General features: G+C 38.4%; 1 protein-coding gene across 2 annotated transcripts in view; it reads right to left on the bottom strand.

Annotated features, from left to right (window-relative positions):
- The window catches only part of LOC127637275 (plexin-B2-like), a 145,813-nt gene that overhangs the window by 26,635 nt on the left and 95,509 nt on the right, over nt 1-23,669 (bottom strand). For both annotated transcript variants that reach the window (XM_052118236.1, XM_052118235.1), the window contains 9 exons: nt 4,997-6,123; nt 4,704-4,892; nt 4,426-4,566; nt 4,019-4,119; nt 3,224-3,356; nt 2,650-2,803; nt 1,453-1,564; nt 1,186-1,297; nt 933-1,034 (listed from right to left, as the gene is read on the bottom strand). In XM_052118236.1, coding sequence (XP_051974196.1) covers nt 933-1,034; nt 1,186-1,297; nt 1,453-1,564; nt 2,650-2,803; nt 3,224-3,356; nt 4,019-4,119; nt 4,426-4,566; nt 4,704-4,892; nt 4,997-6,121 — 2,169 coding nt within the window. In that variant the 5' untranslated portion in view covers nt 6,122-6,123. The remainder of the gene's footprint in view (nt 1-932; nt 1,035-1,185; nt 1,298-1,452; nt 1,565-2,649; nt 2,804-3,223; nt 3,357-4,018; nt 4,120-4,425; nt 4,567-4,703; nt 4,893-4,996; nt 6,124-23,669) is intronic.

Raw genomic sequence — 23,669 nt, 5'->3', positions numbered from 1 at the left:
TTGCTCAAGATTTTCTTGTCCATGATTGTGGCAAGGAGGAATGCAGGCCCGGGCTGTGATGCCGCAAGCCGGCCCCTAATCAGGCAAATCAAGCCGACGAGAGGGATAAAGGCGGCCGGATGCGGCAGTTCGGCAGAGAGCTACAGGCAGCTGCCCTGTATGCATTTGTGTTGCATGTCTTTTGCTTTAAGTTTATCGTTAAATTATTATTTATATTGTCAAGCAGGTTCTCACCTCTTCCTTTCCCTTTTAACCTGTTACACTGGTGCCGAAATCCGGGAAGGAGGATGGATGCGCCGTAGTAGAGTCCTTGCTACTACCATCCACCCCAGAGCAGCAGCCGTGGCCATCCGCCGTGGCCATCCGCCAGCAGCCGTGGCCATCCGACTGAGGAGTCCGGCCGCCTGAAAGCGGAGGAATGACCGCCGACAAAGGGCTCCCTACTGACAGGCTGACCGGTTGGACCGCTGCCGGGGTGGAGACCCCCCCTACTGGCCGCTAAAACGCAGCGGGGTCAAAGAGAAGACTGCCATCTGCAAGCAGGGAGGGGCTCACTGCCGACCACCTGGAGTGGGAGAACCGCTGCCAGGGGCGGAGGAGACCCCTACCATCCACCAAAACACGGAGGAGCGTTCCATCCGCCAGGGGCCGGAGAACTGCCTCCGATCCACCCGGGGATGAGCGGCTGTCATACACTAGAGGATAAAGGCAGCTGGCGGCAGCAGTTCGACAGAGAGAGAGAGCTACAGGCAGCTGCTCTGTATGGTTTGTGTTTATGTTGGTGTCTTTGTTTAATTAAATATTACTTTGATGCTTCGACGTGATATTCCCTGCATAACTTAAAACTTTAATAATTTTTACACTAATGCACCTAAAAGGATGTAACACCAACATATGAGGAATGCAAGCAATGAGCAATGGATTCAATTTACCGAATATTCCTCCAGGTTTTTGCCATGAAAGTTGATGAGTGTTTTGATGCCAACAGGAATGAGCAGAGGCTCTGGGATCTCAAATTGTGGACACTTTCCACCCTGCACAAATCAAAGAACATTTACTAAAACCTTTCCAGCACAGCACTAAAGAATGATTGGTAATCCAACAACTCTCCATTTAATAACGCAGAAACAGGCACATTCATTTCTAAATGTGTACATTCACGAACCATGACAACACTGGACTTACCTCCAGATGTTTGATGATATGACTGCCCTCTACAGTGTCATCTCTATCACTGCATGTATGCTCCCGAATGTTCCACTGGCAGCCCCACTTACTGGTTACACACACAATGCATCTGCAGAAAACGGGCAGGTAAATAAATTAATTATAATGGCTAATCTGAAGAACCAGCACTGCCATTTGCAGTTCAATTGGATTTATATTCTTGGAGTGGATATCATGTTTAAAACAGCATCACTTGTTGGTTATGGCAGTGTGCCTGATACTCACGGTGTATTGTGGGCCCTTTTCACCACCGCAGCACAGTTGTAGAAATCATATTCACCGGAAGCAACTTCAATATTATCATTCACCATGATCCTCACTTGTACAGCCACAAAATCTACAAATACACACATTACAGGCAGTGATGAGTGTAATGCATTACTAAGTATTTAATTACGGTAAGTTACTTTTTCATTGAAAAAAAAAAAGTACGGGATTACTCTAATTTTTCAGTTATTTAATTAGTTACTTCTTATGTAATTGCATTAAATACTGTATAGACTATAGAACAATTCTATATAAAACATTAATGAATTAAAAATTTAAATTTTAAAATGTATGTTTTCTAATTAAATTTATTTGGCCAGTTCATGAATAATTTATTTGATTTTATATGATTTATTTGAAAGAATTCAAAGAACAATTTCATGTCTATCCTTGTACATTTCATCTGGTAAAGGTTGATAAGGGTTTTAGAACGTAATTAGTAATAAGTAATGCAATTACTTTTCAGACAGAGAAATTAGTACAGTAATTAATTACACTGTAGAAGATGTAATTAGTAGTTAGTAATTTTTATTTTTTAAAGAAGCTTACCCAACACTGATTACAGGAAATCACGTCAGTTAGTAATACATACACCAAACTCATTTATAAGTGGTGCAGTTTGCCAAGGCAACAGACAGGAATGATACCTCAAATCATGTGGATTGTTGAGGATAGGTGCACTTTTATTTATAGAAGTGATCAAAATTATGATTTTGGCATGGCAGATGCTAAAATTGGTTGTAAATCCCATAGACATACAGTAAAGGATGGACCCAAACCATACTTATGCATCAGAATATATTAGAGAATTAGGGGTGGGCTCTTTTGGGCCAGTAACCACTTAGCAACCATAAAAACATCCTAACACCATGGTGGCGACTCTTGCATGGGCAGGCACCATTCACTTTCTTTAGAAGATTAAAAAAATCTATTTACTTGTACACTTGAATCAATAGGTTAAATTTAAGGTTCTGCTGATAGTTTTCAGTAAAACAGTTTCAGTAATTGTTTCAGCTGATCAGGCTCCAAATAAAAAAAAGAAATCTTTTTTTTAGGCATTCTGTGTGACAAAGCACCATCTGTTAATTCTGGGAGTACATGAAAGTGAAAGGAAAACTGATTATTAAAGCCAAAGACAAACAGAGCTGGTCCTACCTTTTTCAGGTGTGGCCGGTATGTTCTGAGAGGTCGGGAGAGCACAGGTGACATGTGTATTTTCCATTTTAGCGGAGCTATTGTATTCACCAAACACACACGTGAGCATATCAGGACTGAAAATACTTGGGATCAAGGGGACGTCAATCTTCACCTGAATGTTTAAACCCCAAAAATAAGGATTTAGGAGAAAAATATAAAAATAGAATATTAAATAAAATTAATTTAAGATAAAATTAGCATTGTATAAGAAGATATGCAACTGAAAAATGATTAAACTGTTGTATTCAATACAACTGATCCAGGAAGTTAATTAGAGAATATGGGAAGGAGTTTCTTCTGAGATATATCAGCAATGAATTAGATGAGCTCTGTCTCTTTATGTGGGATGACGCTGTATTATCATTTCAGAATCCTTGTTTAGTAACTTTATCATATCAACCCATGAAGAAGGGATTAGATGCTCAGACTGGATCTGTTACAGTCAATCCTCAGTTAATCCTGAAAAGGGTTAGGATTTGAAATAACTGCTGAATGTATCACAGTGTGTGTATGTTTGTGTGTGTTCTAGTACCAGTGTACTATCTGTCGTCTTGCAGCTGATGTTTGGGGGCTCAATAGACTGAATAGTGACACACATTTGGTTTGGACTCCACAGCCAGGCATTCTCTACTTCTCCACTGCTACAGTCCTTCTTTCTGGTACAGCTGCAGGAAAAACAGTAGAGGAACATGGGTCATGAGATGCATTGCATTCTCATAAGTCTGCATTATCGGGACTGTACACTGATATCTACTAGCTAAGACAGTCTTGTCTGACAACCTGTTATAATCTTACTCCTTAAATATTAAAAAGCCATGAAATCAAATCGGACCACAATAATTTACTCCTCTGCATTCAGCCAAATCAAATGCTTTCACCTGTCTCTGATGAGTGATAGCAAGTAAAAATTATGTTCTATTGAATTGGCAAAATTGCTCTTCGATATGTCCCACTCCAACTTCCTGTTTCAAAAGTAAATATATGTCAGCACAGGAAAGAAAACTTTGCTTGTCAAACCAATTTACAGGTCCTTAAAAGATTTGGGATAGTTTAGGATTTAACTATTCATTTAATGGCCCACTATATCAGACCTAGATTATGCTATATTTTGGTGTATAAACATTTAGAACATTTTATATTTAATCAGTTTCTTCTTCAAAAACATACTTAAAATATGTTTTTTGCTTGTTGATGCTATTTGATGGTTAGAGTTAGAGACTATCAGTAGAAATGTTCTTATTTTAAAAAGTTATAGTATGACACCGTTTCGAATAAATGCCAAAATGATGTTGAAATTTTGGTAATAAAATTAAGTAGACAGACTCACCGGCCCTTCAAAACACACCAGCCACAATATGGATCCTTCTGGGACATACATGATAGACAGTCTTTCTTCTCTTCACAGGCCTGCACTGGCACTTTGGTGATCTACGTAACAGAGAAGAGAAATATCAAACAACATAAAATACAACCTCCAAAACGCATCCTTGCTAAATTGTTTAGTTAAGGGTAATAGCATTTCTAATAGTGGATGCCTCTGTGACTAAAGTTCCACTCAAAGTTCTATAGATTTGTTACAAACCAACAGCAATTGTGGTAGGTGACCAACCAAGACAATGGAGTGTGAAATTCCATAATGAGCCTACATTATACAATCAGGTTTTAAACAGTGTGTGTTCTGTGTTTACTCAATGTGAGTTGTGTTGTGAATGTGCTCATAAACTGTTTGCAGACCTTTTTGCCATTGGTGATATACAGGTGATCCGAACTGGAATCAAAAAATAGGTTTTTGTTCACCCCAGCATCTGTGCGTTCCCCTGGAATCCTCTGATAAAACTCAGAAGGGTGTTTGCTAAGGCTGGGATCAAGATGCACCTGCAAGGTAAAAGATGAGAGGCTATGAGTTGTGGAACACACAGAAGTCATTTACATTCATTAATTTGGCAAATACTTTTATCCAAAGCAACTTACAAATGGACAACTATTTGAGAGTAGTAAATTAGGCCACATACCTTTAAGACTTCTCCCCCACTGGTTCCCAAGAATGCCACTGTGTGCTTATTCTCCACTGACACAGCTACTGCTGTCAGCATGTCTTTTCGGGTGACGATGGGTTTGACGGCTAGAGCATATTCTGGTTTACTGGCAAGTGGAGTAGGCAGGAATTCTGCTCCACATTTATAATCTTTCACCATATCCTTCTGTTGGGCAAACAAATCAACATACATTCATTCATTCAAAAGAACCTTATAAGACCATACAACAGAGAAGCAGAGCCAAAAACAAAAACAGAAACCCAACTCACCTCTCTTTTGGTCTTACAGATGGCCTCGGTCTTGGAGGTGTATGGCGAATAAACAGTCTTTGGCTTGCCGTCCTCCAGACACTCTCCAGTGTAGCAGGACTCAATCACCTCTTCAAACCTTGCGTTGATGCTGCTGAGCGGGTACATGCACAAGGCTGATCGGCTGCCGTCCTCATCCGCACTGAACACTGCAAACAGAACTTTATCATTCGGATTTGCAGGGGCAATATTTTGACCCAAAATTTCTCCAGGAGTGGCCAGATGCGCCGCCTTGACCTTGTTATACTTGTTCTCTTGAAGTTCAGTTTTGGTGGTGCAGTTGAGCTGAAGCTCTGTGTAGGAATAGTAATGATGATCGTTCTCACATAGACGTGATATGAAAGTGATATTTCTACTGTCGCTGGTGCCCGAAGTGCGTGAGAACAGGAAGTAGATAAAGCCATTATCCTTGAAGGCGAAACGAAAGTCATGGAGGTAGCGCTGGACAAAAGGGCTGGCCTGGACGGTGGATGCTTCAACAATGTTCTCGAAGACATCCATTTCGCCATGCTCCTGCAGCAACCGAGTGCTAATAAGTTTCGAACTGTCCGAGCTACCGTAGCCCTTCCCCACTAGAAACACGCTGAGGTTAGTGTTGGAATTAGTGTCTATGAAATACGAAATCACGCCAACCACAGCAACAGACGACTCGGTGCTTGCCACGTATGTCTTCTCACCTTTGGTGTCACTGTAGTACACAGATTTTTCAACGCTGTTGAGGTTCACCAAGGAGCAGATGCCCCTGAAAACACTTCCGCATATGACCAAGGTGCTGTTGACAGAGTTGACAAGCAGGAGTTTGTTAATGTTGTCTGTTTCCTTTGCGTCAGAGCAATGGGCAGTGATTGGGGGGGTGCAGTGTGGGTGATCCGATTTAGGGCCTGTTGCTGTGCTGCTCTCCAGTCGCAGGTTGGAGTTCAGTTGATAGATGGTATTGACGGCGCCCAAATAGATCCGGCCCGTTTGAGGGTCCTGAACGACATTATTGATGATGGTAACAGAGGAGAACTGTTCCGAAGTATAATCACAGCAAGCAGAGCCAAAACACAGCAGCAGAGACAACCCTGCCAAGGCCCTCCACTCCATTTCTTGAATAAAGAAAACAAGATGCAAATTACATAGAGGTAATGTGACATCCCCAAGTAACTGCAACACATAACACTGGTAATCAGAAACAATAACTAGATTTGTTACAGGCCCAAAACTACATTTTATACTGTGGGTGGGCCTCCCTTTTTCAATCCCCCATTTGTAGGCTATACCATAGAGGACCTTAGTGGGGGCCCCCATTCCACAGGTCCCAGGACAACGTTCCTGGTGGTTGCCTCACTGATGATGGCCCTGGCCCTAATCAAAATAGTTTACCGCCATGTCTCTATGCTATTCTGGTCCCTAGATATGGTTCAATTTCCTCCTTCACTGTAAGTCCTTCATTTGAAAACCTGACATCCTTTTGGAAGCTGGAGAACTGCATCGGCATGCACCTAATTATCAATGATGTAAGAAAAGGTCACAAGCACTACCAACTAATACAAAGTTAAGAGAAAAATCAATTTGGCTGCACAACTCTTCCCTTGCAGATGGCTGGGAGATTTGACAAGTGTGATAAAAGCAAAGTATTTCTAAAGAGGCACATTCTCCACCTCTTCTCTCAGTTTGTTCATCTTCCTTTCATCCTTAACCTTAACACTTCAGCAGTTCCTAAACACTGGAGTGGAAGTCAAGTGCTCATAAGAAGAATCAGAGGGCGGCCTGATGCTAGATAACAGAAGGTGGTTCAATTAAATCTGGGGACAAGTCAGCAGGAGAGCCAAACAAAATAGCCGCATCTTGTCTTGTTTCCTGTAAACAACCCTTATGTTATGCAAAGTTATTGTGTTGGACCATTTGACCCAATCTCTCCCTTCCTTTGTAGGAACGTTCTGTCAAACAAAAATGTTAAAGTAATTGACCAAGGAAGCAAATTTTTTGCTGTTTACATTTGTCTCAAATCATAAGCTTTTCACATTTTTCCTTACACAGCAATATTTTTCAAGAGAAGTTGTGAGCAGATGTAAAGATAGTTTGAACACCGCATCTTTTTTTTATACTCCTCTTCATATTCCAGGAGAGTGAAATTACAAAGAAAATCACTGCTAAAATTATTTTCTCGTCCATTGTGTATATTCAGTGTCGATATGAATGAATCACTGCTCATGGCAAAGGTCTCTGTCAAACCAAGCATCTTTCTCTTAGTCAACGCAGAGCATTTGCATGTCAAAAATTCATGAACGGAAATTCTTTGCCACTGAAAGTCCAAAAAAGAAATTTCCAATCACGCAGATTCCCACTGAGATAACTGTATGTTGCTGGAATTTGGAATTTTCCCATGCAAAGGTAAATGTGACTGAGAATTTAAAGACTCAAGCACAGCATGCTATATAAAGAGCCACCACTAAAAATATAAAAACATTACAAATAATGAATAAATAAACCTCACTGGTTGTTGGACATCTAGTCAAACATCGTGAACCATCCCTACTTGATATTCCTTCCCATTCCCCAGTAATACAGCTCAAAATTCCAAAGGAACTCAGTCTTATTTGCCTAAATGCAGTGAAAATCCTCTAGAGCAAGGTTCCACATAACTGACTGTGATTTCTTGATTGCCAGAGCACACACTCTACAAATGGAAAGGCAGGAGTCTATCAGACACCCCGCCCCACGCACAGAGCTCATAAAGAATTCATGCTAGGAGTTTAGCGGATATTACAGCTTTTATTGGCTTTAATGATGGGGCTCCTGAGACATGATATGAGGAAGGGCAGCAATGACTGGTCTTTTCTCTTTACATGGTGTCTGTCAGTGTTCTGCCATGCAGAGCTTTCAATGAGATTAGAGGATACTGTGGCAGGAGTGTGTTAAATTGTGCTTGTGTATGTGTGTGTGCATGTCTGTGTCTGGTGTTATCTATTAACTGTTGGGCATAGGCATAGTGTCTGGGACATACATATTTTGAAAAATGTGACAGGAAGAAGACTTGGCACATTAAAAAGTTTGATTATAATTAACTGATCTCCCCGACATATAGTCAAATGATTAATTGAAGGAATAATGTCAGCCTTTCGGTGCAGACAGGTGTTTGTGCTGACTGTGGAATATAGCTCTGACTAAGCATGTCACATGATCACAAAGGAATGCAGTGCGTGATATCTCTGTACTAGCAGCATGACATAATCCTCAATGTCCCTCATACATCCCTAGCAAACACTCATATATTCTTCAGAAAATGTAGTTGAATTTACCCTCATACACATCCGTTACATACCAGCTTGCCTACACATGACTCCATTAAGGCCTAATCATGTTACCAACACCCTCAAAAACATTAACAGTCTAAAAAAACAACAAGAATGGGCAGTAAGTGTATGTTTATGTGTTTCTCTGATCTACAACAGAGGGCTCATATGGCATTTCATTCAGTTCTCAGTTCTTTTCTGATCTGGAGCCAACCAAACACATTTCCTCCAAATGACTTTAGGGCAATCTCAACCTAAGTTGCCCATAAGTGAACTCACAACACAGCAGAAGTTTAAACAGGAGGGGGAAGGACGGCTTCTTTTAATGCTCATGTTGTGCGAGTGGGAGTGTGTAATGCATTCTGGATAACTACCAACGTATTATTCTTTCCTTCTGTGTTTTTGAAACAACATTACTGGCAGCCCAGTACACAACCAGACAAGAGCTCAACCAGCACTACTTTTACCGCAGGGTATTACAGTGATGATTGGGAAAAACAACTCCCCCGAGTTAATGGTAATAAACCCATACTTTCAAAGTGTCTCTTGTACTTCCCCTCTCGCAAACAAACTTGGTCTTACCTCTTGTCGTAGTGTTGGGGAGTAAATAACTAAAAGTAGCGATGCTACCAACTACATTATTGTAGAAGTGTTTTCAAAACAGTGTAGTTTTTCCAGATACAAGTTTGCAATGTAGGGAGGCAAAACATAGCTTGTAGCTTGGCAAGCTATACCTAGTAGTTTCCCCAACACGGCCTTCTAGAAACAAATTTCTCTTTTCATCTCTGCATCTCCTTTCCTACAGCCAAATTTAGATAACTCATGTACCATTTACTATCTCTCACATCTATCCTTTTCTATATTATATAATTAAAACTTGCTGTTTGGTTATGCGGTTATCCTGTCATGACTGCCACTGCTTTTGCTTTTCAATAAATGTCTCTGAGGATGGCTCAGAATGATTGACAGGCGAGACAGCCAGACTAATTATGGCTGGTATCGGAGGGACCATGCACGGCTGGACAAGCATAGGTAAAAAGGGCCCAATATTGAAAGAGCTATTTAAATGGGTAAAATAGAGAGATTTATAATATCCCAGAGTCCTGGATGATGCTTAACCTTTCCCTCACTTTGGCCCTGTCCCAAATGACAACTATATAAAAAAATTGGGAATTCTAAATTCAGGTTGTGGTTGGCAGTCAATGATAACCTCTTGGGGGGCCGGATTTTGCTTCACACTTGAGTATCCCAGCCGTAGGGTGTCCCATTTGTAATTTTATGGTTCAAAAGCTCATTTCACTGATGCACAAAATAATTCAGAATACAGCTTACAGACCAACCAAACAAACTCAGATGTTTAAAAGACCATAATAAACTTAAAGGAATAGTTGAAAATTAAGAATGTCTTTTTTTTTACTCACTCATGTTTTTTTTAACCTTTTTGAATTTTTCCTCTATGAAACACAATAGTAGTTTGACAGATTACGGTTGACAAGCAAGATTTTAAAAAGGCAAGAATTTCAGTGAATTATGCTGTGAATTCAGCTATATGGCTTCAGCAAACTTGAAATACAGCACATAAGTTGAATTACAGTTGTCACAAGTGCTTTTTTTAATAATTTAGTAATACGTAATTTTCAACTGGGTTCCAAAAAAATAAGTTAGAAGGTAAATATAGAAAGTAAAAAATGCTTTTACTAAGCTTTTATGTTTCATTGTATATGGAATACAAATATAGATGCATATCAATGAAAATGATTAAATCTCATTCTCCGTTGTGTTTATTTAGTGAAAGAAAAACTGGGGGAAACATGATTGTCTTCTGAAGCAAATAGAGTCGTTTGTGTAAAAATATAAATAGATAATTAAAACTTTATTAACTTTGGGTCAGCTGCTAGCAGGAAGCACATTCTAAAGCATGACTAGAATTCAGAAGCGGCGCTTATTTACAAAAGAATGAATGTCACACGAGAATTCGGCCATTTCAAACGGTGTCCGAGCTAGGGTTATTCAAGAAGAGCCGGTTCTTTTGAATCAACAGCGAAAACACATGTTGCTTCTGGTATAGTCCGATCCAAAAAGAACCATTCTATTGAGCCGGTTCTTTTGAATCTAAAGCGCAAAACATTTCCAGTTTACAAGTAATCTTATACTGATGTGCAAGTTATGAATGTTCAACTTGAAATTAAATAAGAACTTTTGAAATCTCACAAGCCTGAAGTACAACATTAGATTACAAAACACAGTCTAAACTGTCTCTGGAACAGTTACTGTATATTTAATGATGACCTATGTTTCTAAATCAAGCAGTGCAGTTACTAACTGGTTGTTCATATGACAATGAATAATTAAAGATTCACAAGCTTTGTTTGTTTGTTGAATTTTATAAAATAAATGAATTATTGAAATATGCCATCACATTTCATGTTGGTTTAGATTTCTTTATTTTAAATAGAGTAAGGATCTATTATTGGATTGAATTTATGACTCTAAATAGTCTGCAAACACACCTTTTACTAGAACTGCATAACATTTATTTCTGATTTGTTATATCTGCTCTTTACAAATCTGAAATTATCTCATTATTTGGTAACAGACAGCAGAGGGAGTAAAAACAATAAAATTGCATTTCTCATTTCTAAATATTCTTTAAAGTCTTTAAAAAAAGTACTAAAAGAATTACTGGAATCCTACAATTACTTATTCTAAAAGTATGTATAAAAGTATGATTCCTAACCCTAGTCAGAGCCCTGGGTGGAAGTGCTGATTTAAAGTTAAAAACTTTTTAATTATTTACTCGTTTCTGAGATAAACCTATTGATTTGCTTCTGAAGACATTAATTGATCAACTGGAGTAGCATGGATTATTTTTATGCTGCCTAAATGTACTGTGCTGGCACCTGTTTACTTTCATTATAAGGACCTGACAGAGCTCTATTTTCTTCTAAAAATCTTCTGCTGAAGAATGACAGTCATACACATCTGGGACGGCATCAGGGTAAGTGAATAATGAGATAATTAAATTTTTGGGTGAACTATTCCTTTAAAGTCCATTCTGCTGTTTAATTGGAAACTGAAAGAGAATCAGAGCACAGAACCAGGACATACAATTAAAGTGTTTATGACTGAGCAAAGCTGTACCAAGGCACTTAAAGATTGAGGTTAATAGCAAGAGTGCCCTTGCCAAACGTGCATTTGTCAGTCAGTGTGAGTGAGGAATAGAGAGTGAAGGAGAGTGTGTACTATATGCAGCTGGTTCCAATCAAGTAAGAGATGAGTGCAAAGGTTAAGGTAATTACTCTGGCTGGAAGAGAACTAGTTCAGGGCACTTACACACAAGCACTGATGGCCAACAGGATGACAGAGGAGACAAACATGATAAATAGCCTCTCTGTTTATAATGTGTAAACAGACTAGTTCTACTCCAAAAACCTAGTTATCTACATAGGCACCTGCCTTTAAAGGCAGCACCCAACAATCATAGAACCTCATAAGTGACCATTTTGGAATATTCTACACAGGCAGCAACTCTGCACCCCACACAAATAGAAATCTACTTAACTTGCAATTTGATTTCAATGGAGTTTGACATTAGCATGTTGCTAAGCTAACCACGTGATACTCTAACAAGCTTAAAAATACACAGCACACAAATATCTGACATAATAATAGACTTATCACACTGAATGATTTATACCAATATTTATCAGCATTAAAGCACAAGTAGCATAACTGGCATACTAAATTAGCCTATCTAGCCGAAGTAGCCTATGGTGCCTTATAATGCTAACTCTGTAGACAGCTAACTGTATCAGAAATTAACTTACATTTTTATTGATATTAGCCCCTTGGAAAGAGCTTTTTTAATAATTTCTTTTTTACTTTGTGAGGGCATACTTTTTTCTAACCATATAAGAACACACTGCTTGTCAACCTTTTATGTCAAATGCTTGAATTTGATCAGATCCTTTAAATAAATTTGCACTCTATTACATTAGCATGTAGTATGTAGGGGTGCATCGATCAATTGGATGATATTCGTCTTAAATTCGTGATTGTGCCTAGATTTAGGGCTGATATTTTTTGCAGCACACAGGGAATCACATATACATTGCTATTCTAATGAATGAGGAGATTGTATCGGCCTCAAATTTCTGATTGGTGTATCACTAGTGCTTAATATGCAGTTGTTGCCTCCAATTTCACATAGCTACAGATATTTTTTTCTTTAAGGCCAGTTTGGCCTGTAAAAGAGCAAATAAACATCTTTTTGATGAACTCTTTCATTCTTTCTTGTCTGTTGCTTAAACATAGAAAACAATGGTGATGAATCATGATCGGTGCATCCCTATTGTTATGCTAACAATGCAGTACTCCTATAAGCTTAAACATTCACACACCAATATTAGATAAAATATCTATTTTTTATCACACTGAATTTATACCAATAATCATCAGCATTGAAGCATAATTAAGTAGCATAATTACCATATAAAAGTAGCCTATCTTAGCCTAGGTAGCCTATGGTACCTTATAATGCTGCTTCTGTAGGCAGCTCACTGTATCAGAAATTAACTTTTAAAATACTGTACATTAGCCCATTAGAGTTCATTTTTGTGAGGGCACACTTTTTCCTAACCAAAGTACTTGTCATCCTTTTTATGTCAAATGCTTAAATTTGATCAGTTCTTTCAAATAAAATCTCACTATGTCATTAGCATGTTACTATGCTAATGGCGCATTGATTTAATAGGCTTAAAACACTATACACACACACACACACACAAGTTGGATATAATAATCAATTTTTTAATCACTAAACCATTTATACCAATTTGTAGCATAATTAGCATATACGTAAGTACCTTGCCATTATAAAGTAGCATAACTATCAAATAAAAGTAGCCTAGGTATAAGAATCCTAAAGGCCCCAATATACTTCTGTAGAAGTTCTCATTCATTCTTCAGTGGGAAAAATAAGTTCTAAAGAGCCGAGCAACCGTATACTGTTTTCGAACATTCAGAAACCCGCCAAACTGCTGTGGGAGGCATTTAGAAGTACATTTAAATATTAGGATGCTCAGTAAAACCTTAACTAATGTGACTTTAAAATGGAAAGGGAGGTGAGAACCGGCTTGGCAATATAAATTATAATTTAATGATTAACTGAACCAAAAAGACAAACACACACAGGTGTCGGGCAGCTGCCCTTAACTCTCCCTCTCCTGAACTGTGGTCTCCAGTCGGCCTTATCCCTCTCGGGCTTGATCAGCCTGATTAGGGGCCAGGTGTGCAGAATCAAGGCCCGTCCCTCTGCCCTGCCACATTCCTCCCTCATTCTTTTAGGCCAGGGTGCCCATTCCTGGATCTGGGAGTGGACAGGGGGAGGAAAACAACAACAAAAAAAACATGGTACTTATACACCATAACGGTGATTATACCCAACCTAAAACAATACTAATAATTAAAAAGTGAGGGCAAGGCCATCGCGGAGCAGGAGAGAGAGAGAGAGAGAAAAATAAATAATTCTCCGATACAACGTAGCCTGACCCTCGGCCACTCCTCCACCATCTAGCGGACAACAGCCGAGCCTCCCATGGTGGATCAGAGGCAGTCCTCTGCCCCCTGATGGACGGAACACCCCGCCACATTCCGGTGGATGGAAGGGGTCTCCCCCTGCTCCAGGCGGTCGGTCAGGAGCCCCTCCCCACTCAGCGGGCTCAGACCCCGCCGTGTTTCGGCAGCTGGTAGGGGTCTCCTCCGCCCCTGGCAGCGGCCCTAACTGCTCCAGGCAGTCGGTTGGGAGCCCCTTCTCCCCAGGTGTCGGGCAGCTGCCCGTAACACACTCTCTCACGAACTGCGGTCTCCAGTCGGCCTTATCCCTCTCGGGCTTGATCAGCCTGATTATGGGCCGGGTGTGCAGAATCATTGCCCGTCCCTGCCCTCCACCCTGCCACATATGTGTTATCAATGACTTAGTCTCATTCTATGAGTAGAGTTCATATGAGATCAGTTAAAGAAGCTGTTTTAACCACTAGGTGATAATTTAAAGTAATATTCAGTAGAAATGTTTTTATTTTTCTGGTTTACATTAATTCATGACGCTAATGCACTAGCATGCTACATGTGGCCAAATATGCTCAGATTACACTCTGTTATTGTAATTTATGATGACACCGATACTATTACGAATCACAGAAACAATTTTGTATATTTGGTGTCTTAATGCTGCTTCCGTAAGCAGCTCACAGTGTCAGAAACAATGGTTTTATATATAAATGAATTATAAATAAAAATAAATAAATAAACAAACAAACAAACCGGAATTACAGGGGCATTATTATATTGTTGGTATTTTTGCCAAAAGCTAAGGTTAATATCTGAAATTCTACATTTCGGAACAGAGCAAGATTGTGCATATTTGTGCACAGTGAGCCTTTATGAAGCTACAGAATTAATTTCTTCCTCATTAGCGTTGCTGAAGTATTTCTATCACAATATTTGCCTTCCATCATCTTTCTTGCTCTGTCTCTCACTCTCTTGCATTTTCACGCAATCACTGTTGCAGCATATAATCACTCTATTCTCCAGCTATCAGCTGCAGAGAGAGCGAGACTGAATGTGAGTAGATGAAGGCTGAGTGGTGAAACACATAGCCCAGACTTTCATAGGCCAGGTTCAAGCACTGAATGCCCAAAATGCAGTTTAGTTTCATAAAGCTCCTCAAAAACAATTTTGATGCAATTTGTCAGCAACACATCTGATGTTACACGGGCCCGGATCAAAGTGAAGTGTGGATCATTCGTGCGAGCGTGACATGCATGTTGTTAGATTGTAGCCCACTCAACACAGGCATTAGGAAGAGATAGAGTTTGTGTTATGCTAATGCAATCTAAACGGCACTCCTTAAGAACAGACTAGTTTATTAACACTCTGATCTGTCAGTCTGTCCCCATTAATCTTGTTCTCAAATATGACTTTGCCCAAGCTGGTCTGCTGGGTAGGGTTGCATCAGCGGTGCGTAAAATCTCACTTAAGTTTTGACAAAGTTCACACTAATGGCTTTGTAATTAATAGTTAGTTTGTAACTAAATCGGTACTTAATTTGGTTGCACCACCTGTTCTTTACGCAAGACTTAGCTACTAGCTAGTAGGTCGTAAGCAATAATATCCTATATATTTTATATGTGTTGAAACTTGACACCGGGAGGCACACCTCGCAAAGTACAGATCAGTTTCATGCTAAAAAGCATATTAAGAAGTATTTTTTTTTTTTACAATATTCTCTTGCAAACAATTGTAAATATCAACCATCATATATGCCTAAAAGACTATAGTCTGTCACGCAAAACATGAGCTCATTGATTTAATTTAATCAGTCTGCTTTTTTATTCCAACCATTACTCCTGGTCGGAGGCTTGCATAAATATATGCAATATGTAGGGATATATGTAGGGATATGTTCTACCCAAATTTAATGGTGCTCAAATATATAGTAGTGCATACATTTTGACTTAGGTGCCCATTTACACCACAACTAGGCTATGTTGTAACTTATATAGCTGGTGCAACCTGCCCCTGGTCTCCCAGACAAGCCAGCTGGTCTTCAATTGGCCTAGCTGGTTAGTGTTCAACTGGTCGGCTAGTTGTTCTCCTATCCTGACCAGCTCACAAGGACCAAAACCCATCTAAAACCAGTAAACAAGACAAGACTGACCAGGCTGGGTGACCAGTAAGACAGCTTAGGTAAAATCCAGAAACTAGATTGCTGCCCTAGCTTGATCCTTCTCTAAAATGAACACTGACAGCATCTAAACTTACACTCCTCTACCAGCAAATGTAAAATAAAATCTGACAGGGCAGTCTAATTGCATGGTATAAATTGCAATAACAACAATAGTCTGACCCTTTGCTGACATAAGCAAATTAAATAGATACAAACAGTCTATTACAAAATTTCTACCTCAATGGAAAATGTACCATTACACTTATCTTCAATACTGTTTTGTAGGTTTTGGATCCTGAATACTGACATTCAGACTGGGCCTAGATCTGTTCTCTCATCTAAATTCCAATTCCAAAACATTTCACATTTCCTCATTCATGCACGAATAACTTAAACATTAACAAATGTCGACAAATTTGTCTTCCTCATTTTGTTACTCAGAAACTAACTCATCACATGAACATATGCCTACAGACACACTTGCACAGAGGCAGTGGCGTGGAGCAGTGCCATCTCTCAGTGGCTTGTGGAGAACAGCAGGCATGTTGATTAAATTTGACTACTCATTGTGCTGAATCTATAATTCTCTCCACTTCAGTGCCTTCAACAAGCTAAGAATACTGAGAGAGGTTCCCTCAAGCCATTAGCTCAAATATACACACACAGATTCACACCTGTGTGACTGTGTGTGTGTGGCTGTGAAGTTCACACAATAGTGGGTACCTATGTGTGCGAATATTAATAGTTTACCACATGCGCATGTGTGTGTGTACTACACAGCATGTTTAGTATTTTATCTGTCAGCTCCATAATAATTTAACAAAATTGTATGCTAAAGATGTGTTCATCTCCGAGTGCCCTTGAAAGTAATGCTAGGGTAGACAGTCACCACTTAACACTAGCTGTGAGGGATTCTGTATGCATGTGCTAGCATGTTAACAAAAGACAGTTTGAGAGAGAGAGATAGTGAGAGAGAGCAAGAGGGGGAATCAGATGGAGACAGTTAGAGGGAACTAGATGGAGACAGAGGAAGCCAAGTACGGCTCGGCACGCCGACTACAAGGCCGTCTTTGTGCAAGTGTCTGCTGGTGGGTCCATGCCCCTGATGGGAGTGTAAAATAACAGCTATCCAATCCACATTCTAGACTATTCTTCTGCAAAAGGCCAGCACATTTTGCCAACTCTAACAGGGAAAACAGTGAAAACAAATTTGTTGGCCAAGAAACCCTTGGTTGAAGGAAAGATGGAGCAGAGACCCCTGTTACATATTGTATAAAATTGAGTGTTGCCATTTAATCTAGAATATAATAACATGTATTAACATACTTTATGATAATTACATTGCAAAGCCATTAAAATAAGCATTATTGATAGATAGAGTCACATACATTACATTTAAATTTTACTTAATAATTTAACTTAATTCTTTCATCAATTACTCATGCCATCACAGATGTGTATGACTTTCTTTCTTCACCAGAACACAAAGAGTTTTAGAAGAGTATCTCTAGCTCTGTTGGTCATTAAAATGCAAGTAAATGGTGGCCAGAAATCTGAAAGTCCACTTTCAGATGTGAAAGTGGAGAGATATATATATATATATATATATATATATATATATATATATAGACAGACTTAAATATAGATCTGTTTCTCACCCACACCCATCATATCTCTTTTGAAAATATGGATTTGACCACTGGAGTCGTATTGACTACTTTTATGCTACTTTTTGGACCTTCAGATTTCTGGTCACCATTCACTTGCACTGAAAAGACCAATAGAGCAGAGATGTTCTTAAACTTTTTTGTGCTCTGCAGAAGAAAGTCATACACAACTGGGATGGCATGAGGATGAGTACATTTTGAGAGAATTTTAATTTTTGGGTGAACTATCCCTTTAATACATGTTAATGTGAGATGGAAAATAAAACATTAGCTAAACCTTAGCTCCTTAACAGAGACGTATGTATGCATTTTACACTTTATCCCAGCTAAGTGCTGAGACTGTAAGTAAGCCAATCGTATATTGATTCCCCTTCAAATTGCTATCAAAACATGTTTGTTTGAACATCCTGACCAGCCCAGCACTCAGCACTGGCTCAACCAATGGCGTGATTTTGGGGCGGGACTATCTGCTTTTCATAGCAGACTGGGGGAGTGTTTGAATGCACTAATGTTTGTAGTTACATTTGGAGATGCTAATGGCTCAGAAATTACGTCACCTTCCCCCCCCCCCCCCAAAAAATTAGTTAATATACATCAATAATTGGTGGATCCCCTGCAGTTCTGCTGCAGACCTCCTGTTGAAGAACCCTAATTTGGAAGGAGGCACAGAAGCTAACAAATTAACGGATGGGTGATTAAACAAATTAATTCTCTGAGCATATACATAATGGTGTGTTTGAGAAATTAAAAGAGTGAAAGAAGAGTTTTTTGACTAGGGTGAAGAGCTTTCTCTAAAGCAGTAAAGCAAGGACAAGCTATTTTACACACTTGCTGCATTATCTATTCTTCGTTTCCTTCTTTCTACAATTTTCATTCACTCCATCTCCATATTTCTTGCTCACTCTCCCTTGTTTCTCCTCCAGCTATGGAATTTACTGTGGAGATAACGTATCTTTTCCACTTGATAGGTTCACTAATTGCTCTCACTTAAGCACACAACCGGCAGCTCCATCCAGAACACATTGCATTAATAAATTACACTGGGGTTTAATTAGCCAGCACTCCGATGCCGCAGGGCAACACACACGCACAGACACCTTATTAGGTTCAACTCTCAGACAATTCTCCTTGATGCACAGGGTTTTGGGTGAAAGTCAAGTATTTTAACAGATCTGACAGATTCTGCAGTCTTCAGGGAAATGGGGAGATAGAGGAGAGTGCTATTATTACTATTAAAGAGGTTGTGTTTTTGGAAGCAAAAAATATAATAAATATTACTGTCAGAAATATTGCGGAGGTCTTTTAAATTTGTCTCTAGCGTAATTTGTTTAACGACTGACATCAAGGGTCAAATCTTTCATCCACACACACACACACACACACACACACACACACACACTATGAGGGCATACAGTGGAGAAAAACAAATTCAGTCTTGTATTTCTGTAAAAAAAATCTAAACATCTCTAAAAACAAGATAGTGTTAAACATTATTTTTACTCCATTGGAAAATTGTTTAATTCTCTTGCTTTAAGCATAAACCTCAAAAAAACATATTTGAGAAAAAAAAAAAAAAAATCCCAATTGGTTTATGGAAAATACTACAAAATAAAATTGTTTAATAATTATAATTTATTTGCAGTGTACCACGGTGACTTCTATAGATTCTTTATTTGATCTTTATTTGATTATAGTTTTAGAAAAATCTATAAATTAATACAGACTATAACTAATCCAAACCCTGATCCCGACTACTAAAATAACACTTTCATATTTAGAAATGAAAAGCAAACATTATTTACCTTATGCATGATTTTCCCTTTGGGTAAATTCCTTCATGTTTCAAAAGATGTTTTTTCAGATTTAGCCCCCATGCCACTGTGGCCAACTGTAACATGTCTTGTCTAATCAATTCTAGTTTAATGTTATGTATTGTTTTCAAGGTCACCGTTTATTTTGAATGTGTTTACCAGGTTCCTGTCATGTTATGTGATTCTCCTGTTTTGTCATGTGGTCTTCATGTTCTGTTCGGTTTGGTCTTTGGTTCATAAGTCGTGTCTAATCGTTGGTTCTTGATTCTTATCTTTATTAGTCTTATCTTGTAATTCAGTTCTATTCAGTCATTGGTTTGTTTATTTAAGCCCTGTGTTTTGTTCAGTCTGTGATGGTTGTTTAACATGGTTAAGTTGTGTGTTGGATTTGATTAGTTCTGTTTCATGTGTTATGTTTTAAAAATATATATTATTACCCTGTTCCTGGATACTTTCGCCATATGCCTATCCCTCAACGCTACACCTATATCACCCTGTACTCCTCTCCTTCATCTGTTGAGAAGCTGCCAGTAGATTACAGAGATGTTCGACCCTCATGAACAGTTTAGTTTAGCCATGCCATTTCATAGTTTGAGTCCTTGGACAGTAGAACATCCAGCCAAAACCCTCATGTCACTACACTCATTACTGAAAGATTTTAAAAAGCCTCCATGATTTCCATAATGAATACATTTCAATAACTACAGCTGTAGGCATTACTACTTCACAAATCCTCTATGGCTATACCACTGTTTGACCCATTTAATAAGAACTGAGTTTTATACAGGAAATCCTACTAATATGCTGTACTGTTTTCAGCTCTCACTCTTTGGCACATATCGCCGTTTCTCAAAACCTTGTTTCAGCTTAGCTGATCCAGTCTCAATCCCTGACTGGGGACCATGAGCATTCCTGTACAGGGTTGCTTCCGAAAGTTCATGTACCCTGAAATCAACCTCATTCAGCCGAATTACTGACAAGCGGCATCCTCCATCTGACATTTCTGCATCAAATAGAACTAGGCTGGGTGTGGATAAAGATATCCCGATTCAATTTGATTCTGATTCACAAGCTCTCGATTCAAGTTCGATATCATTTCTTATGGTATACATTTCAGTTATAATGTTTCTTTTGCTTACATATGAAATACATCATCTCCCAGCTAATGCTGTTAATTATACAGTGTACCTTCCTACTAGGTACATTATGAAAATGCTAATTTTTCTAATTATATTTTATTAGTTCTTCATCATTTGACACATTTTGGCTTTTTAAAAATGAATAAATCCATGTATTCAATCAATAAAAATGATATTATATTTCATATTTTTTTTATGTTTATTTGCATGATTTGCTAAACGTGCTCTTTCTGTAAAGAGTGTCTGTCGATGAGTGCATGTTAACAAAAGAGGACACAAATTGCTTTCTCATTTTACTCTCAACATGCAGTGAAGGGATCTTGCTGCTGAATACTCCACCACCATAGTACAAAAATACTGGTGAGTGAAATGTAAAAATGTATCAGCCAGTTGCCAAGATAATACTTTTTATCTCATAACAAGAAATTTGATTGCATATGCGAGTGATTTCCTCTAATTGTATTGGAGGGTTGCGCATAAAGTAAAAGATTGATCTTGGGATGGAGATTCAATTGAAGATCGCGATACATCAAAAAAAATCAATATTTTTACCCACCCCTAATTAGAACATGATCACCATTCCATCTAGCACTACTGATGCAACCTCCCATACATGTGCTCTGAACATTGGCAGTTATGTTAAGGGTTGTAGTTTGGGTTCAACGTGGCTTTGGCCATTGGGGGCACCGCTTTGATTTTCGGTAGGCAAAGATTACAGCAGCAAAACTTTCAGCCTACTGTTGCCAAATTCACATTGTGATTAGGGATGGGCATTTTTCAGTATTTTTGTTGTCAAGTACTCTAACCCACAAAAAAACAATGAATAGATTACTAGTAAATTAAAATAGAAGTTAAAAAAGAAATAATAAGTATGGTACATACTTGAAATGTAGAACTGTTTCAAGAATGGTTTCACAATAAGACAACTAAAACAAACTATGCCTTTCTTTTGGGTAAAAAAAATGAATTAAAATGAAATTAAATGCGCATTAATAAAAATCCAAAAAAGAGGAGTTTCTTGTACCACTTTGCAGTTTCTGTCCACCATAAAAAAGATGCTTGTACTTTTGTGTGCATGACTCTAACAAGATGCTACAAGACACTATGATATCTCCTTTCATTCAAAACCGAGGACACATATCCAAGTGGACTCAATTATAACTGCGAGATTTGGTGGGACAAGAAGAATTTAGATGGAAAGTACAGTTTAAATTTACCCTTGCCCACAGCAGACAAATGCACAAAATAAAATAAATTCACAATATATGAATACTGATTTAATAGTCAACTAGCTGGTGAAGAACTAGTACTCGATTAGTCGTTTACTCATGTACAACCCTAATTGTGATCAGTCTGGCTATTGCTCACAAATGGCATGCAGCTGCTCTAAGTAGATATGTGGTAAAAAGCCAAAATGAACAAACAAACACACATTGACCTACACACAAATAAACAAACTTAACTGTTGTACCAAATTGTGTGCTCACAGGAGTGCAAAAATACACACACTTTAATCTGTCAGCTCTACAAATTCAGAGCATTGATTTAAAAGTGGCTCATAATTGGACCAGCCACACCACACACAAGCACATCGGCATTATAAAAGAACCTCTCAAACCCTTCTAAATCAAACACTGAACATTCACTGTGTTCGTGTTTGAGCGTGTATAAAACAAACACCAGAAGATTGATGGTAAGATGTATTAAAGATATTTACTGATTTATAGTCCACAAACAAGGTCAACGCACTAAATAAAATGTAAAAAAAATTAGAGCATATAGACACTGATGTTCTTTATTTGATTGATATAACTTTTACCCAGGCTTGGTGCCAAGAGTAGACAAAGCAGAACTTGTCAGTTAATAATGTTTATTATATCTCAAATATACACAATTACTGTAGAAACACACTCACATGTTTATCAATCATGGTTAAGAATTTCATTAGCTTCTATTGTTGTTATTATATGCCAATTATATTTTCTATGCCCAACCCTTACAGCCAACTCTAATAGAACCCGTATTGCATTTTTCGATTTTCATTAAGACATTTAGTATTTTTATCAAGTCATTTAACTCATGAGAGAAAATATGTTTATTTCAGGTTTTGTTGTTTTGGAGACATTTGCACACGTTTATTGAGCAATCGAAATGAGGACCTACCATAGAATTCAATTGTTTTTATATAAAGCTAATTATAATTACTAAAGACTAACCCTATAAAAATTGCTTTATGTATTAATTAATCAATCATTTTTCCAGTTGAATCCGGTGGACAAATGCCACTGATTAAAGAAACAAACACACACACACACACACACACACACACACACACGGGATGACATACATGTTTCATCATCCACAGAGAACATTGCTCTGTTCAATCTCCCAATGTGCCCTTGTTCAATCCCTCTGTCTCGAATTAACTCTTCCAGACCATGTCTATTGTGACGTGTATGTGTTTGCGAGTGTGCGTTTCTCAGTATTCTGCTCAATGTGCCTCTGAGACTGCAGGACAAACAACACAGAACTGTAATAGAAGGGCTCAAATGAAAACTACTGTATCAAAGGGCATTTAATAAGTTTACACTCATATAATCACGGGCAGAAAATAGTTTCTGGTACCGGTGGGTCAATAAATGTAGCTTTAAGGGCTTTGTTCTGATTATTCCAGAGAAAAATAATTTCAAGGGGAGCAATCGAAAACATGGTGGCCATTATGCAGGTGGTTTGTGAATGCTTGAAATATCACAGAGGCTGATTCAGACGAAGGAATTTGGTGATTATCAAGAATCGGCTAGAAAAAAGATTATTGTGTGTCACTTTGAAGTGCCATTATTTTTTTATATAAGGTTGAGTCGCCAATGAGTTTTGGAATTAAACAAAACTAAGCTTTTTCCGCACTTTCATTTTATACTTGAGTTGATAAGCAGGCAGTTATATCAAAATGCAATTTCTTAATTTATGGCCTGTAAGCATGAATGAACTGAGGTTTGGAGAAGAACCAGTTCAC

The sequence above is a fragment of the Xyrauchen texanus genome, chromosome 45 (genome assembly GCF_025860055.1).
Source record: "Xyrauchen texanus isolate HMW12.3.18 chromosome 45, RBS_HiC_50CHRs, whole genome shotgun sequence".
NCBI lineage: Eukaryota > Metazoa > Chordata > Actinopteri > Cypriniformes > Catostomidae > Xyrauchen > Xyrauchen texanus.
The sequence above is the reverse complement of the archived record's forward strand: the minus strand, read 5'-3'. Positions and strand labels throughout refer to the sequence as shown.